Consider the following 19,633-nt stretch of genomic DNA (forward strand, 5'->3'; position numbering starts at 1 on the left):
GGCCATAACTGTTCCAGTACAGCTGCATCACTACATCCACCTGACGAGTTGGAAATTTGTGGAAGTATATCTTACCCACAAAAAGCAGAATAAAATTCAATCTGTCAATTTTGTCCATTAGTCTATTCCCAATCATATCAACAAAGTGATGGAAGGTATTGCTGACACTGTTATTAGCTGACATTTAGCAAAAAGCTGCCGCCGGACACTATATTCAGATTTCACCAGAACCACTTGGCTCCAGACCTCATTACAGGTCTGGCACAAATTCCAGGAGTGTTCCGCGGGGTAATCACTAATGTTGCTAACTTTTGGTTGGTTCACTTGGCTCTGTTTTATAACCTTTGCTCTCGAGTCGCCAGGTATCTTTATACCGCCACGAGGTTCAAGTTCGAGTAATGACCAATAACTCAATACACCGATTAGTAAGATTTAAATCAAAGCACATTTATTATACACAGTAATCGCTACTCATGCACAAATTCTACGTCTAAGCTACTTCTACGACTAACAGGCCTGTACTTAGCTTCGGACTGGCCCACCAGGTCAGGGGAGCAAATGGCCTTTCGTTCGGGTTCTGAGTCTGCAGGATTCGAAGTTGGTACGGATTGATAGCTAGGAGCGCCTATCTCGTAGCGAGCGTTGACTTAAGACTTACGATCTCTCGGCGGCCGCTGGACCGGTCACGGTCAATGTTGGTTCACATTGCTGGGTGACTCGGTCAAGAAGAAGAGGGGGCGATTTGAACATGGGGGCTTAACTTTATAGTCCCCAGGTTCTTCCCTCCTTTCGGGGCGGACCCTGTACCTGGTTCTAGGTGATTGGACTTTGTTCCAATCGCTTGGTTCGATTTCTCCAATACTGGAGCGGTTCCCTGATCGATGAGCGGTCTTGAGGTGTCTGTTAACCTCTTTTGTGTTTGGCTCCTGCTGGCGCAGGGGAGTCTGGCTTAGTTTTGTTTGTCCCAAATGTTGCTATTGTTCCCGGGGATTGCTTATTAGTATGTAGATGGTTGCTACATTATTATGCAGATGGCTGCTAGTATCGATGCTGTCTGGGTCTTTGCAGAATTAAATACACAGCAAACTTGCACCTGCTGGTTTCTGCCTGTGTTGGCTGAATTTCCCTTCAGCCTTTGCCGTTCACCATTTTAAATCGGGATTTGGGCAACTCAGGTGGCTACACTCCCTCCTTGTGATCCTAACGCGAAGCGTGAAGGATCACATAACTGCGTTGCTTTCCATTGCCTGACCCGGCGAGCATTCTTCGATGGCCTCTACACTGACCATAACTATGCAAGAAAATTTTAACTGACAATTCTGAGGGGCGCTATGTCAAACAGGGACATGCATTACAAAACAAGAAAATCGGAACCTCTAACTATCCTTAATAAACTACACTCACTCAAACATTTCATCGCACTAACTTCCTAAACCATACAAACAAAATCATAGCAGTTTTGTACACATTTTCCTGGCTTGGCAGTCAAGCTCAGGATTGTACAATTGCACATGAACATTTCTTTATTTACAACAAAACGCAAATGAATGCTCTTTATTATAGATCGCGGGGGTCGGGGGTCTGGTCGTATCCGAAAATAGGGGATCCTATTCTATATACCGGGGTGCGAGCGCAGTAGGCTCTCCTTCTCCATTTTCTCAGACGAATATTCTGCACGATGCAGCAGAGTATCGCCAATACCAATAGGGATTCTATCAAGTAGGACAGGGAGTACCAGGTTATAAACCTGTCACACCAAGATGGTGTGGTGTCGCTTGTGACTGGGCTCTGGGTACTGTGGGGAAGTGAATCATTAACGGTTGGGGGAGGTGAGGTCAGGGGGTTCGCATTCGCGCGCAACCAAATGTCCATTATAACGATAAGCACGCGGAGGATGTCCTCATGGTTCTTCTTCTTTCACTTCTCTTCTCCGGTCCTGGAGCTTCTGGAGTTCTGTGTGATCAAGCATATTGTCTGTTACTACCTTGTGTTAATATCTCGTACGATAGCCTGTCTGTCCTTTAGTGCCAATTACTCCCATTATAATTGGTCGCTATGTGTGACTCCCTCATTTCTTTCCAAAAACCGAGTTTCAGGACAAGACACACATACAGATAATGAACCAGTGCGAGCCGTTTCGCAGACTGTGCGGTTTGCCATCCCAATGTTTCAGGATGTAAATAGCAGAGGGTTGGCAACCGTAGGGTCACCTGAAACAAAACAAAACATTTTTTGGAACCACATTTTCCGAAATGAGGTGCGTATGGGCCGCGACGGGTACGATTTGGATGGAGTCCCCGGGTAGGACGCCGACCAATGCAGTGTGTGCCCTACCCGAGCGTAGCTGACCTGAGGGGGGGTTCCCAGGCAGGGCAGGTCCCAAGCCGTTTCTCCACTGCCTGAGCAACCGACAAGAAATGTAGTCATCGCGGGGGGTTGCCGTATTGGTTCCTTCCTCGAACCAGAAGGGCAGTTATGAACGGGGGTCTGTCGACAGACGAGTTCCTCTGAACTGGCGTCTGGCCAAACTAGTTTCTCTGACTGCCAGTGGGCGTCAGAAGGGTGGTGTCGTGGGGCCGCGAAAACTTTTAAATTCACAAACAACATTTAACATGTACATTAAATGAACAAACATACAACAAACATGGTGCAGGTTTCATCAGAATACAGGACATCGTAAATCACATTTGGGCTGGGGTGTAACTAGCATATGGAGGGAGTGCAGCGTGACCGAAGAGAGGAAGGAGGAGCAAAACAAAAATGAAGTGGCCTTGCTGAGGTAACGCTGCCATGAGAAGTGGTGGGTAAGTGCTCACAGTTTGCATGGGGCAGCGGGGACCCTGTAGCTGCTGTGGGTGGTGTTCTCTTTCATATCTGGGGGCTAGTCTAGCTGGTGGGGGTCTCCTGCAATCTCGGGCGAAGTGTCCTGACTGCCCATAGTTGTAACATGACCCCTGGTGTACATAAGGTGGAGCAGGCTCTCTGGTGCATTGTTCCCTTGGGTATGGTTCCCTGGGTGGGGGGGGGTCGGGGCTGTTGGTGTCCTTGCTGGTTCGGGGGGCATTTGTGGGCTGATTCCGTTGCTGTTTCAGGGGGGCTTGACATCCTCGTGCGTAATGTCCTAATTGTCCGCAATTGTAACACTCCGGTGGTTTCTGTGGGGGGCTGTTCCTTCCTTTGTTTACCCAGGCGGGGTTCTGGTGCGTTTTAACTGGATGCGTGTCTGCCTGCCCTTCCTCGGGTTTCTTAACTGCGGGTTTGTCTGCTTCTGCCTGCTGTTCTTCGGGATTTTTGTTCGTGGGTTTGTTTTGAACAGATTGCTCCCAGGTGTGGGACAATCTCTTTACAACCCATTTCTCATTATGACCCTCCTATGAGGGACCATAATTCGCACAAGCTTTTTGTCCTGTTTCTGTGGCATGGGAGATAAGGGTGCGGGTCCATTTGGCCATGTTGTCTTGGGACAAATGGGCACGGTCTAAGTCTCCAAAAACCGCTGCAAAGTGGATCCACAGGCGTCCAGCAAACGCTGTGGGGTGCTCGGTTTTCTTTTGCCTACATTTATTGAGGCTATCTACGGGGTCACCCCGGTTATACCCGATCGCAATTAGGACCGCGGTATGCATTTCTGCAAGGGTGCCTCCTCCTACATTCTGTGGGTTGGGAAGGGCTGCTACGACCGAAGGTTCTAGACTCAAAACAGTGAGCTTTACATGCTCTCGCTCATCCAGGTCGTATATGGTCTCCTGCTGCTTTACTCTGGCAAAATGGTGGGGAGGAACGGTGTGATTTTCTCGCACGGGTCCCGTAATTGGGCCACTGTTAAGGGGGTGGTATACAAACATTCCGTATCGTCCAATGTGGCTGTGCGGTGGGTGGTGACTGGGTTCATTGGAGCCTGAACTATCTGCTCTGTGGGGGGGTTGGGGCGCTTTTCTCTTTTGGGGCTTTCCCTGCGCACATGTTCCCTGAACATATCCCCGCACTGTTTCATTTAACTCTTCCCAATCAGGGCAGTCTTCCTCATCTAATTTTGCTCCAAAGGTTTCCTGGAATCTTTTTTGGACTGAAAGCAGAGGTTGCAGTTCTGCAATCTGCTTCCGGCACTTTACGTGGTCTAGTGAGCTTTGTCTTTGCTCCGTGGTGGCAGCATGGAGTGCTCTTAATGCTGCCTTCAGGTCACTACACTGCCTCTGCAATGTCTCTACCTGCTTTTCAGTTTCCTCTCGTACCAGGACTGCACGTTGCGTGTCCTGATAGACCTTTTCATACAGGGACTGGAAGCTGCTCAAGTGCGCCAGACAAGACTGGTGTGCCCTATTGGCATCATCCACCTCTCCGTCGTTTGCTGCCAACTTCCTCACTAAAATCGACCTTACTCATTCGATGTATGCCTTCTACCTCTTTCCGGAGCGTCCTAACGACCTCCTCTGTGCCTCGCAACTGTGCCAAGCAGGACACGATTGGCATCGGCTTGCGAGCTTTCCCTCTTGTTGTGGATCTCGCTCAGGTTCTCCCACCAAGTACGTCCTATACTCCCGGGACCTGTTTCCTCATTGCTACAGAATTCACTCCAAAGGGGCCATCCTTTCCCTTTGAGGTACTTCCTAATTTCTTCCTCCCATACGGGACATTGTCCTACTCTACTGCTGCTGGTCGCTGCAACCGCAAATTCCTCTGGGTTCATGAGGCGCTGCATTGCCATCTTTCTTGTCCGAATGCTCCTTTTAAATTTGGAACAGGGGAGCTAAGGCGGTGCTGTAAATACGGGAACGGCTTTCGCTAATTTCCGAAATACAAACTCCCGACAGTTTTGTCGCAACAAAAAAAATCTATCAGTGTACCTTGCAGCCCTGTTAGTTACGCATGCATACACACACTTCCGAATTATGAGGATTGGTCAGAACTGCTTGAACACTTGTGGTTTTCTGTTCCCAATTGGATCTCTAATTCAAGTTTTTGGGTTCTCCCGGAGTGGTTAAGCCACTTCTAGTTCGGGTTCCGTCAGGATGTCGGCAGTAATATGTTGCTAACTTTTGGTTGGTTCACTTGGCTCTGTTTTATAACCTTTGCTCTCGAGTCGCCAGATATCTTTATGATACCGCCACGAGGTTCAAGTTCGAGTAATGACCAATAACTCAATACACCGATTAGTAAGATTTAAATCAAAGCACATTTATTATACTCAGTAATCGCTACTCATGCACAAATTCTACGTCTAAGCTACATCTACGACTAACAGGCCTGTACTTAGCTTCGGACTGGCCCACCAGGTCAGGGGAACAAATGGCCTTTCGTTCGGGTTCTGAGTCTGCGGGATTCGAAGTTGGTACAGATTGATAGCTAGGAGCGCCTATCTCGTAGCGAGCGTTGACTTAAGACTTACGATCTCTTGGCGGTCGCTGGACCGGTCACGATCAATGTTGGTTCGCGTTGCTGGGTGACCTGGTCAAGAAGAGGAGGGGCGATTTGAACTTGGGGGCTTAACTTTATAGTCCCATGGGGCTTCCCTCCTTTTGGGGCGGACCCTGTACCTGGTTCTAGGTGATTGGACTTTGTTCCAATCGCTTGGTTCGATTTCTCCAATACTGGAGCGATTCCCTGATCGATGGGCGGTCTTGAGGTGTCCGTTAACCTCTTTTGTGTTGGCTCCTGCTGGCGCAGGGGAGTCTGGCTTAGTTTTGTTTGTCCCAAATGTTGCTATTGTTCCCAAGTATTGCTTAATAGATGGTTGCTGCATTATTATGCAGATGGCTGCTAGTATCGATGCTGTCTGGGCCTTTGCAGAGTTAAATACACAGCAAACCTGCACCTGCTGGTTTCTGCCGGTGTTGGCTGAATTTCCCTTCAGCCTTTGCCGTTTGCCATTTTTAATCGGGACGTGGCCAACTCGGGTGGCTACACTAACTCAAGCATCTTCAGCTGCTTCATTAATGACCGTCTCTCCGTCAAAAGATCAGAAGTGGGGATGTTCACTGATGATTGCTAAATGTTGAGTTCCATTCACAACTTGATAATAAGGTAGTTTGTGTCTGCATAAGGTGAGACCTGGACAAAATTTAGGCTTGGGTTGAGAAGTGACAAGTAATAATTGTATCATTAAAGTGCCCAGGAATGACCACCTCTAGTAAGAGAATCGAACCACAGCCACTTGTCACTCAAATTGCATTCTTTCTCTGGTCAGGTACCATGCCCTGAAAGGGTGTTGGCCACCATGGATGTCTGTGTTAATCTTACTCTGGAAACCTGGATCATCCTCTTTAGTGATTCGCAAGGCTCTTTAGAAAGATTGTTCTTTGTCTACCTTGATCTCTTTTACTATCGATCTTTCCCATCAACATCAAACTAAATCTTAATTTATTTTCATTCTTTTTACCTGGCCATGAAATTCCAACTGCCTCTTCCTGATCTTGGTTAGCAGAGTTCATTTGGTCTCAGATTCTACCTGCATCTCTTCAATGGCAATGTGACTTGTCCAAGATATCTTCATTATTCCCCTCAAAAATTACAACTCCGCAGCCTTAATTCTTCTCTGTATGACTTAACTGATCATGCAACATTTACTTCTGTATGTCAATTGTTGTGGTGTAGCATTCCAGTATTCTGGGCTTAGGTTATCAACTCAAATTAGCCACAAAAACATTTTAATTTTTTTTGAATTGCATCTTTGCCTTTCCAATGCTTTGTCTTATTTCTTGGTCTCAATTTCTGTCCGATGTTAACATTGTTTCTTGGGAACAAAATTTGTCTACCTGATTGATCTGCTCATTCTTAACGGTGATCTTACATTCTAGTCTGGTTTCCTTTTTGAACACGAATGGATTTCTTACAATAATGCTCAGCCCTTTCTTCTCACTTTCATTCACTACTCCATCCAAAATCTTTTGCGGTTTCTCTTCAAAGTCAGCAAGAGGAACGGTGTCAATGGTGTATTTTATATTAGTAAACTTGTAATCTCCAACTAATAATCCAGAAAGGTCTTCAATCTCTTCAAAAATATTTTCATCATACAAACTGAATAAATATAGGGAGAAAACACAGCCCTGTCTGACCTCCTTTTAATCAGGGCAGGTCAGTGGTTGCATATTCTGCAGTGAATAACATCTCCTGACTCCCCAAAGCCCGTGCACCATCTACAAGGCACAAGTCAGAAGAGTGATAGAAATTCTTCACTTGCCTGGATGCGTGCAGCTCCAACAACACTACAGAAAGACTGCATCATCCAGGACAAAGCAGCTCAATGAGTCGGCACCCCATCTGCCACTTTCTACACACTGTAGATGCAACGTGTACTATCTGCAAGATGTACAGCAGCAACTTGCTAAGGCTTTTTCAACAGCACCTCTACCACCTTGAAGGGCAAGGGCAGCAAGGGTTATGGGAATACTTGGACCGGAAGGCTTCCTAAATCACATATCATCCTGACCCTGAAATATATCGGCAATCCTTTAATCATTGCTGGGTCAAAATCCTGGAACTCCCTACCTAGCAGCATTCTAGGAGTATGCTCACCGCACTGACCAGTGATGACTCACCAGGAAGGGCAATAAATGTTGGCCGTGTCATACAAATATATGAACATACAAATTAACAGAAATAGGTAACTCAGTCCCTCAAGCTTGGCTATTTGATAAGATCATGGATGATCTGATTGCGGCCGCAACTCTACATTCCTGCCCATCCCTTGCATCCTTTGACTCGGCTTTAAAAATATTTAATGAGCCTGCCTCCATTGTTCCCTGGAAAGAGAATTCCTCAGGCTACGTGACCTGCAGTGAAAATAATTCTCATCTCCATCATAAATGGTGACCCCTTATTTTTAAACTGTGTCCACTTGTTCTAGTCTCACTTAATAAAAAGAAAACAACAGCTTGGGGTGAAATAGGACAAATTACAAACAATAATACTAGGAATTCTAGGATTCGGAAATAAGAACAAAAAACTGGAAATACTTGACAGGTATCGCAGTATCTGCAGAGAGAGATTTTCACAGTAGCTTCATTGCAGTGTTAATGTAAGCTTACTTGTAACAATAAAAAGATTTATTTATTTAAACAGAGTTAACAACTCAAGCAGCTAGCTAAAGGGAAACCGAGAGTAGAAATAGATCTTTTTCTGCTTGGCAAGATGTCATGAGTGGTGTGCCAGAGGGATCAGTGATGGGGCCTCAACCTTTCACAAATTATATAAATGACTTGGATGAAGGGATGTTTGCTAAATTTGCTGGCGACACAATGAGAGGTAGGAAATAAGTTGTGAAAACACAAGGAGGCTACAAGGGACATAGATTGAACGGGTAAAGATCTGGCAAATGGAGTGTAGTGTGGGAGAATGTGAAATTATCCATTTCGGCAGGAAAAGTAAAAAAGTATATTACAGGTCAAGTATTCTTTACCTATAAATCCAAAAACTGAACATTCAAAAAACGCACTTAAAAAACTCACTGATCTTTGCCACTGGAAATGTAGTTGCGGAGTATCCAATTATTTTTTTCCAATTAAGGGGCAATTTAGCGTGGCCAATTCACCTAGCCTGCACATCTTTGGGTTGCAGGGGTGAGACCCACGCAGACACGGGGAGGATGTGCAAACTCCACAAGGACAGTGACCTGGAGCCGGGATTGAACCCGGGTCCTCAGCGCCGTGAGGCAGTAGTGCTAACCATTGCATCACCGTGCTGCCCTGGAAATTTAGTTGTTTGTCTGCACTTTTTACCGTGTGACTTTTGTGGTGAACATGTCAAAAAGAAAATTACGGGTTTCCTGTATTTATTATTCAGTGATGCACCGGACTCTTCTAGACATTTGATTTACTTTAGACTATAGCAAGTTAGGTTTAGGCTATTGTAATGCAAGTTTATAATTTGTACCTAAAAACCAAAATGTTCTAAAATTCAAAATGCAATCAGCCCACAGGGTTTCGGATAAAGAATACTTGACCTGTATCTAAATGGTGAGAGATTGCAGAGCTCAGAGATGCACAGAGATCTGGGTGTCCCAAGTGCATGCATCACAAAACGTTAATACAGCAAGTAATTAGGAAAGCAAATAGAATGTTATTATTTATTGTAAGGCAAATAGGGATGTTATCCTTCAATTATACAGGGCATTAGTGAGACCAAATCTGGAGTATTGTGCAAGTTCCTTCAGGATGTAAATGCATTTGCAGTTCAGAGAATGGGTGCGTTGTCTTATGAGGAAAGGTTAGACAGTGAGGCCTGCATCTGCTGGAGCTTAGAACAGTAAGAAGCAACTTGATTGAAACCTACAAGATCCTGAGGGGTCTTGACAGGACAGAAGTGGAGAGGACGCTTCCTCTTGTGGGAGAATCTGGAACTAGGGGTCACTGGTTAAAAATAAATGACAGAGATGAGGAGAAGTCTTTGTCTCAAGAGGGTGGTGAGACTTTGGAATTATCTTCAAGGCAGTGGGAAGCGGAGTCCTTGAATATTTTAAAAGCCAGGTGTAGATAGATGCTTGACTAACAAGGGGGTGAAAGGTTAACAGGGGTATGTGGGAATGTGGAATTGAGGCAAATGTTTACACCCTTGTTCAAAAACAGGTAAAGTGTAGCAACTGAAGATAAGCCACTGAAGATAAGCCAAGCCAGTCAGTTTAACCTTCATGGTGGGGAAAGTTCCAAAATTGATAATTCAGGTCAGAACACTCACTTGGGCAAATTTGGGTTAATTAAGGAAAGCAAACACTAACTTATAAAAAGAAAAATTGCATTTGCCTAACTTGAATTTTTTGGTGAGGCAGAGAGGATTGATGAGGATAATGTTGCTGATTGGGCAATTGCAAACATAGAGCTCATGGGATAAAAGGGATAGTGGTAACATGGATATGAAATTGGCAGGGTGACAGGAGAGTAGTGATTAATGGTTACTTTTCAGATTGGAGAAAGGTTTATAGTGGAGTTCCCAAGTGATCTGTGTGAAGTCCCTTGTTCTTCCTGATATACCTTAATGATCTAGACCCTGCTGTATAGTGCACAATCTCAAAATTTGCAGATGACACAAAGCTTGGAGGCATTGTGAACTGTGTGGAGGGTAGTGCAGAACTTCAAAAGTACATAGGCAAGCTTGTGGAATGGGGAAACAAGTGGCAGATACAGTTCAACGCACATAAATGTGAAGTGAAGGGATTCATTTTGGTTGAAAAAAATGGAGAGAATATAAAGAGTACAATTTTAAAGGAGGTGTAGGAGTAAAGGGACATGGGTGCCTTTGTGCACATATCATTGAAGGCGGCAGGACAGATTAAGTGTGCAGTTAATCAAGTATACAGCAACCTGGGCTTTATCAAAAGTGGCAGAGTACAAAAGCTAGGAAGTTGTGTGAAATCTGTAGAAAACGTTTGCTCAGCCTCAACTGGAGTACTGCATCCAGTTCTGGGCACCACACTTTAGGAAAGATATGAAGCCATTAGAGAGAATAGAGTCAAAAGAATAGTTCCTTGGATGGGGAACTGCTGTTATATAGATAAACAAAGCCACAGAATGTGAAATAAAGATGTTGTAAAGTGAGATCATTCATTCCGAGATCATATATGTATGTGCCTTGTCATTTGCGCTATTGAAGACAGCTATCACTTAAAATGTTGAGGGGAGAGACTTGGCATAACAGCTATTAGCCAGCGTTAAGCATGTCAAGTGCTTTGAGGAATATATTTTCTGCAAGCTCGCAAAAAAGAAAATTGTGGGACCACTGAAAGATTCTAAAGATGGTCAGGATGTCAGGAACAAATATAAAAAACTAAATCTTCTCGATACAAAGACAGTCAGTCTCCCCAACACAAGCTGATTTTTTGGGAATACCAAATTCAGATAAGGTAGTCAAAGTTTCTCCTTGCCCACAAAGTTTAAGATAGCAAGGCACCGAACTGGATGGCCTTCATGCAAGGCTGCTTAAAGTGGCCAATGTCAGGGGCTGCACGGTAGCACAGTGGTTAGCACTGTTGCTTCACAGCGCCAGCAACCCAGGTTCGATTCCCGGCTTGGGTCACTGTCTGTTTGGCGTTTGCACATCCTCCCAGTGTGTGTGGGTTTCCTCCAGGTGCTCTGGTTTCCTCCCACAAGTCTCTGAAAGATGTGCTTGTTAGGTGAATTGGACATTATGAATTCTCCCTCAGTGTACCCGAACAGGCGGCGGAATGTGGCGACTAGGGGATTTTCACTGTGACCTCATTGCAGTGTTAATAAAAGCCTACTTATGACACTAAAGATTACTATTAGGAAAGTGAAGGGGATGGAGTTGTTTTCCATGAAGAGAGGGAGGAAATTTAATAATGATGTCCAAAATCTCAAGGGGCCTGGACAGATTGGAGTAGGAGAAATTGTTCCCATTGGTGGAAGGAACTACCCAGAGGGCACAGATTTAAAATAATTGACAAAAAGAGCAATGACAACCTGCAGAAAATCTTTTTCCATGCCACAAGTGGTTAGGATCTAGAATGCAATGCTTAAGAGTTTGGTGGAGCCAAGTTTGATTGAGGCATTCAAGAGGGAATTAGATTACTACGTGAAAAAGAAGAATGTGCATGGCATGGGGAGAAGGCAGGGGAATGGCTCCAGGGGAATTTCTCTTGCAGCAAGCCAACACAGACACGATGGGCCGAATGGGGAACTGTGATATAAATATTCTATGATATTATGAACCAGAAAATTTCAATCAAAACACTCCTTAATCCAAGGAGTTTGTGAAATTTACACCCTCGGAGTCCAGTTATCATTCCAGTAAATCTACTCACCAAGGCCAATATATCCTTTAAGGGGTGATGTTCAGACCTGCTCTCAGTATTTCAGGTACGGTCTGCCCAAGTCCATCTTTTTGCTGTAGTGCCCTTCTAATCAAGTCTGCCAAAAGGTCAGCATTTAATGAGCCTTTTTTAAAAAATCTATTATTTTTTGTATTTAAGATACTTGACAGAGCTTGACAGAGGTTGGTTCAATTGGCTGGGGAATCTAGAACACAGGGGACACGATCTCAAGATAAAGGGTCGATAGTTTAGGACTGAAATGAGAAGCTTCTTCACTCAAGGGTTGTGAATCTTTGGAAGTTTTCACCCGAGGGTCGCGCATGCTACATTGTTGACAATAGACGCTCTCAGGGAACTGAGGGATATGTGCATGGGGTAGGAAAATGCAATTGAAGCACAAGATCAGCCATGATCATACTGAGTGGAGAGCAGATTCAAAGGGCCAGGTAGTCTACTCCTGCTCTTATCTTGCATTCTTGACCAATTTGCTTTAATGATCTCTGTACCTAGAACTCCAAGTCTCCACTGGGTCTTGTTTTCAATCATCTAGAATGTATTCTGTCGGATCCTTTTTTGGTCCAAAGCAACTGACCTCATACTTGCATATGCTGAAATCTTTTTGTCAGTTTTTCCCAACCTAATCTAATATAGCTTTTTATTTTTAAATTTCCATCCACATTTTGATAATGTTGCCAATCATTGTCCCATCAGCAAAGTCTGGATATATAGTTCTCTATCCAATAATTAAAGTCATGAATAAATAGTGACGAGTTGAGACTCCACAGATCCATGTGGCACATGAGTAACATTCTGCTAATTAGTGTACCTGCCATTATTTCTACTCTAATCCCTGCCGCTTTGCCAATTTCCTCAATATCAATAATTTGCCCTCAATTTCATGAGCTTCAGCATCAGTTCACAGTCTCTTACAAGGAATTTTTAATCAAGAAGTTGTGTTGAATTTGCATTCAACTTTGGTTTGACCATAACCCATGTACAATACAAAATGAAATAGGAGCCAAAAATACAAGATGACAACTAATAAATCCCCATCAGAACTGAAAACACCAAACACATCTAGTGATTCTAAGAAAAGGACTCAATGAGGGAAAATCACTGTAATTTAAGAAATTTTCATTGTGCCAACCTCATGTTGAACCAGAAGTCTGAATGAGGAACTGACTTCAACTGTTCAACTTATGAAAAACACATCTCTTCGCAATAAAAAATAAACCATTGCCAACTTTTTGGAGCCTCCCAGCTCAGAGTTAGTTCAGTGCTATAGGATTAGTCAGTCACTCAATTAAATTAATTTGCTTTTCCCAAGTGATCACAGTATGTGAGAAAAGTCAGCCATGTGACCCTTCTAGCCTGCCATGTTATAAGGTCATAGCTGAGCTGACTGTGGTGTCAACTTCACTTTCCCGACTGCCCTCCATTGTGCGAGCAAGTGGGAGTGTGGGGTATGGAAACAAGAGTGGTGGGCGAGGTTGTGCCATGTGGAATGGGACCGATATGACGGGGCAAATCATCACCCATTGTCCTTTCACTCAGTTTTTCAGCAACCCCGAAACTGGCTGTTTTGTGAGCCTGTACACACTGCAGTAAAGTTTCTGTGCTGGATTCTGTGTTACTGTAATGTGCTTATTTCCTTTATCAGCTGCAGTTTACTTACATAACTGCAGCGACTGGTAATCAATTGGAGACTTTTGGTTGGATTTCAATTCATTTTGAAGATTAAACTTAACTGGTCATTTTGCAATTTTTCTAAAAATTTCAATGACTTGTTTGATTTGCAAAAAAGTAATGGGCACCCATCCACGGCTTTTCCTTTTTAAAGTCAGACAAAAAGTGTGCCCAGCAGAACAAGACAAGGAGGTGCCATGCAATATAGCCAAGGATACAGCCAAATTCAGTTCCTGTCCAAATTAACTGGATAGTCTCTTTCAAAACGACTAAAGAAAAATAAGTTTAGGCATATTGGATCCATTTTGCAGTGGGCATGGATCCACAATTCAACATCATCTCATTGACTTTCTGAATGCCTGCTGTGTTTGGGTTACACCATATTTTGGGGGACAGAATAGATGGGGCTTTATTGTGCACCAAATCAGTGCAGCAAACGACAGGGGATCAGCTTGACAGATGAGAGGTGGCAAAATAAATATACTATTAACTAGTGATTTGATAGAAGTAAAATGCAGCATTGGAGACCTGCATATAATCAGCACTTATCAAGGAATGATTTGCAAAATCTGGATTACAGAGAAGTAAGGCCCACTGAATAAAAGTCTCCTCAGAATCACTATCTCATCCTGAATATCCTTTTACTCCTTTCTTCCTCACGCACTTAATAGTCCAGATGATTATGATGAAGGCAGGTGATTTTTAAAATGGACAGTGATTCAATTAAAGGGAAACTAGATAAGACTGCATTTATTCATTGTCTGGAAAATGATCACAATTCAACGTTGGCCACATGGCGGCGCTGTTGTTCTACTTGGCAAAGCTTAAACGTACATCATCCAAGTTGCCAGTTTACGCCAGATCATGGGGAAGTGGGGTGTTGTTCACTGTAGTGGAGTTGTTCTAACAGCTGTTTATCCACTATTCAATTAAATAAAACAGTGCCATTTTTAAAACAGACAGATTCCATGGTTGAAAGACATTTACAAAATGGTACTTGGGAGTGTGCAGCAATATCTGAGACACTGCTATCAGGGAGACACCGAGCAACAGCCAAATGCTTCCCTGAAGAGGGAAGTCACCCAGGCAAGTCACCAAGAATGTCTATGTTTGCCAACATAATGAGAACTTGAAAATGACTAGGTACACGTGACAATAAACAAATCCAATCCAATCCAATCCTCTACATTGATGGATGATGGGGTAACCTGTATTCCGAACAGGCACTGGAATATGGTGACTAGGGGCTTTTCACAGTAACTTCATTGCACTGTTAATGTAAGCCTACTTGTGACAATAAAGATTATTATTATTATTAGTCTTCACACTCTGGCACCTGTTCGAGTACACTGAGGGAGAATTCCGAATGTTCAAATTACGTAACAAGCACGTCTTTCGGGGCTCGTGGGAGGAAACCGGAGCACCCTGAGGAAACACACACAGACATAGGGAGAACGAGCAGACTCTGCACAAACAGTGACCCAAGCTGGGAATTGAACCTGGGATCCTGGCGCTGTGAAGCATCAGTGCTAACCACTGTGCTACTGTGCCACCTGATTATTCACCTTTGGCAGACTTTACCCTGGGCCCTGATTGAAAGGTAAATCTTTTGATTTATAGGTATAAAAAGGTTCACCACTTGAAGCAGAGTTGTGTTCAGCACAAGTAGAAAATAGGAGGACTCCGATCATTAAAGTGATATCATGAACTGCTGCTTTTATCATGACGAAGAACTGCATTCCCTTATCAGTTCTCAAATACTATATTCAAATAAATGGTGGATAAACCCAACTAAACAATCTGACCAAAAGTCAGTGCCTCTGATGCAAGGTTAAAAATCAAAATGATTCCAATTGTCACAAATCCATTTGAGGCACTTGAGTGACTGGAATGAGCCGGTATTAAATGCACCAATTAACAAACCTTGCCAAGAAAATTCTACAATTAATCATTATTCAATGATATCCCACTACCTGCTGCTGCGAGTGCTGCATGGTCGGAGATGCCAATTTTCAGTTCAGCAGCCGAACAAGGACCCCATCTGCACTCACAGGTGGGTGTATAAAGACCCCCTGGCACGTTACGCCGATAAAAAGCAAATAGGTTATGCCCAGTGTTCTGGTAAATATTTAGCCCGTAACCAAAAATCACAGAGAAACTGTCATTGTTACATTACTGCACGCGAGATCTTGCTGTGCATAAATCAGCTACTGGGTTTCCTGCATTACAACTGCAAAAGAAATTGACTGTAAAGCACTTTGTTGTTTCATAGGGTACAGAACTTGATTCAAGGCAAATGGCTGTTTCACACCAAGTTTGCCAATTAGTCAATCAATTTTTGCGACAAGCGCAGATTCCTTGCACTGCGTATATTTCACAGTAGCCCAAATGTGTTCCAGCGAGTGGAGATTCACCTTTTCCAGTCTGATTTACAAACCTTGTATATGAAAAAAATTCAAAACGTTGTCCATTATTAATTAATGAAGCATTCCAAATTATTAAAAATACAAACTGCAGAATAAATCTTTATGAAAAAAAAGTGGTTGAACTAGACCTAAAGGATTGAATTTGTAAATAATATGAAGTGACCATTTAAAAAATGGTGTTAGCATCAAGTACGTGTGTCAAAGAGGGTAACGCTCCCTTCTCACTTTCTTTATGAAGGAACAAAATTGTCCATCTAGCAATCAGGGGCAGTATAATTATCTATACGCAATGGTGGCTAAAAAAGCTTTTGAACAGAAGTGCAGTTATGTCAAGAACAATGGACCCAGGTGTTTCACTTGTCAATGAACTGTGCATTGAGGCCATATGCTGGGGTGTTGTGAAAATTCAGCCAAGACATTTAGTTTTGTCCTGCTCATAAAATATCACACCTACATGTAAAATTTAGATTGTGCCGTTAAAATATCTTAAAAATGTCCTTACCTTGCTAGAGCAGCAGGCAAGGATTAGAACATTATGAAAGCTTAGGAGAAAAGATGGGTTTCATAGAATCATAGAATTTACAGAGCAGAAGGAGGCCATTCAGCCCATAGAGTCTGCACCAGCCCTTGGAAAGAGCACCCTACTTAAGCCCCACGCCTCCACCCTATCCCCTTTATCCCGGTAACCCAATAACCCCACCTAACCATTATGGACACTAAAGGGAATTTAGAATGGCCAATCCACCTCACCTGCACATCTTTGGACTGTGGGAAGAAACCGGAGCATCCCGAGGAAACCCATGCACACACGGGGAGAACATGCAGACTCCACACAGATAATGACCCAAGCCGGGATTCGAAATTGGGACCCTGGAGCTGTGAAGCAACTGTGCTAATGACTATGCTACCGTGCTGCGGTGTGAGAAGGCTTATTGATGGGGGAGGGAAATAGATGGATAAAACACTCACCGTCTCAGCCAGTGTTCCAGAGAGTAGGATTTTGGCAGATTAAAGTTTTGCCACCAAAGCTGGGACAGAATTGGATATTGACAATTAGAATAAGGAGAGTTGGTCTGCAGGAACTTATAAAATTTGAGTGGAGTGAAGCCAACGACAGGGGTTTGAAGAGAAGGTTTCAGATTTTAAACATGCCAAGGAGCAGGTGCAGGATTTCTGGGTCTACTGGAATTCCTCACTCGACTGCTGCCCATTGCTACCAGCAACGTGATCACCAGCACCTGAGTGTTCGATAAACTGAAATATCAGAGAATCCACTTTATTACAGCAGAATAACATAGTTCTGCTATATGATTGACAGCTCAAATAGATACAAAAGAAAATTCACTTGCCCACCCCAAGGATTTCTGGCAAACCTAGTGGTAACATCCTAAAACCCTCTAGTTGCTCATCGTCAGGTCTCAGCTGCACACTTCTAGGGTAGTACTCAAGCCATGTGCCCTCTCAAACAAAATGTATATGGTAGCAGGAGGGAACACACACACACACCAACATACATGCAACAATGTCCCTAAACAGTAGAGCAATTCCTTGCAGTTGCCTTCAAACTTTCGGAGCTGGACTCAATGTACAAGATTAAAGATATAATTCATTTTTACCCCACTCTGTGAAAACCCAAGCTCTACACCAAGGTTAAGGTCAATTGATGGGAAAGCAATTGCTGTTTCAAACTGAATTTCAGAGCGTGGGTAAGATTGGCTCCTGTTAGGTTTCTCTGAACAGCAATCAGATATCAAGGAAAAGTCAGAATCAATCCACAGCAGCAAGCAATAAACTTAATCACATTACCTACTTCCTCAGTCTCAAGATGTGGACAGGGCTCATGGTGATTGGCCAGGTGGGGAAGGGGAAGAACAAAACCCTTGAAACTTGGAGATGTTCGAGCATTTGTTTCAATAAGCTGTTGAAAATACTTGCCAAAGGATGATAAAACATTAACACCTGCTTGCTTCCTCGGCTATGGGGAGGGGAAAAGATGACTCTTTTGCAGAAAAAAAAACCCTACTTTGTTTTACTCTTGGAGCAGCCTAATGTTTATAGAAACCTTAAAGATAAAATAATCTCTGCCTGAGAAATATTTCAGCATACCTAGAGGATGACAGAGAAAGCATCTTTTGCACTGTGTTAGCCATCTTCTCTTTGCTGAGGCTGAACGCATCTTTTGTGAGACAAACAGCCTCTTTAGTTAAATCCATAGTTAAGAGCAGAGCTTCTTTTGCAGCATCCTTTGTTACACTCAATGGAGTTGAATCTACATCGACATCCCCAAATGGAGCGAGGTCAGTCTGGACATTGCCATCAGATGCTCTGCTCCTTCTCTGTGGGTCTAAAATCAAAGACACGCTTGTGGTTAAAGTGGGGTTAGAGGTGGAGCGATCAATGACATCCTCAGGAATTTCAGTCTCCAGTGACTCCACTGCTTCATATGCTTCTTCCACAAGTCCTTTTTCAAGTGATTGATTCACCACCCCTTCAGTATCAGAAACAGGATCACTGCTCACCGCCATACCATCTTGTGACAACACACCATGATCTAATGAGGTTCCAATACTGAAACCCCCATTATGAATCCCACTGTCATCCATAGAACTGATGATATTGTCCAGCTGATCAGATGGTGCTCTGTTCATAGACTTAATCTCCATGATCAGGCTCTCTTTACTTTCAGAAGGTGAGAGTTCTGATTCAGCAAGGCTTGTGTTCTCCGACCCCTGGGATTTGGCATCACTACCTGTGGTTGGTACAGGATGAAGCAGTAATGCAATTTCTGCACTCTTTATCAACAGCCCTATGCAAGTACTGCCAGATTTAACAGGGCTTTTAGTCAATCTTTCTATATCCTGATGCAGGTCCTCCTGTAGCTGAATGAGACACTCCTTTAGTCTGAGTAATACCAAGTAATGGTAGTGGTTCATGTGTGCTTTTACATGGGCAGTGCTGTACACTAGAACATGTACGTCTGCCTCAGAATCATCCTTTGTGCTGGATTCTTTCACTTCTCCCTGCTGTCCAATCCCTTTGGAAGCTCTCAGCATTTCTGTGGCCATAACATCCTGCTTTGCATTGGCCTGTAGCCCATTTCCAAGGGACTCTGTGCAGCTGACCAAATTCAACTTCTGGCCCAAACTACTGTTGTAATCTTCTAAATCAGTGCTATGTTCAGATGTTGAATGGCTGGGTGATTCCTTGGCTTTCTGAAACTTAGTTGGTTGGGATGCCCAAATGGAGAGGGGAAATGCATCCACAAAGTTCAAAGGCTTGCCCTTTGAACTTTCAACACCCTCAAAGTCCAACCAGAGCAGGGAAAAATGGAGCGACCAAACATCTGCAGCTGACAATGCCTTTACTATGTCATAGGCACAATTCTTTTGTGTGTGTATCTTGTCCAAATTGATTTGATGCTCAAAAGCATGATGGAAGAAAACATTTTGCAGCACATCAAAACTGTCTGCACATTTAGGGAAATCCTTATATGACACGTGGAAGAATTCAAAGTCCTTGAAGGCTTTGAGCACCGTTTGAAGATCAGAATGTTTGCAGTTTAGCGAGTGTCGGGTGTTTGTAGCCACAACATCTGAAGTCTGAATGGTGATGCACTGTGGTCTGTCTGGATGAGCTGCTACCTTCTTGTCCACTGGAATAATGAACTGAAAAATGAGAAAGAAAAATTTCATTTACATCTTTCAAGCAAATTCCAAGCAGGCATCCATGGGACAGATAAAGCCACACACAAGTCACTCCACCA

At 43.6% G+C, this 19,633-nt stretch overlaps 1 protein-coding gene across 1 annotated transcript in view; it reads right to left on the reverse strand.

The window, feature by feature from the left end:
• bltp3a (bridge-like lipid transfer protein family member 3A) overlaps positions 1-19,633 on the reverse strand; it is a 238,498-nt gene that overhangs the window by 43,045 nt on the left and 175,820 nt on the right. Inside the window, exon 14 of the mRNA XM_072480504.1 lies at positions 17,977-19,535. Within this exon, the coding sequence (XP_072336605.1) occupies positions 17,977-19,535 (1,559 nt within the window). The remainder of the gene's footprint in view (positions 1-17,976; positions 19,536-19,633) is intronic.

This window comes from Scyliorhinus torazame, chromosome 17 (assembly GCF_047496885.1).
Source record: "Scyliorhinus torazame isolate Kashiwa2021f chromosome 17, sScyTor2.1, whole genome shotgun sequence".
Taxonomy (NCBI): Eukaryota; Metazoa; Chordata; class Chondrichthyes; order Carcharhiniformes; family Scyliorhinidae; genus Scyliorhinus; species Scyliorhinus torazame.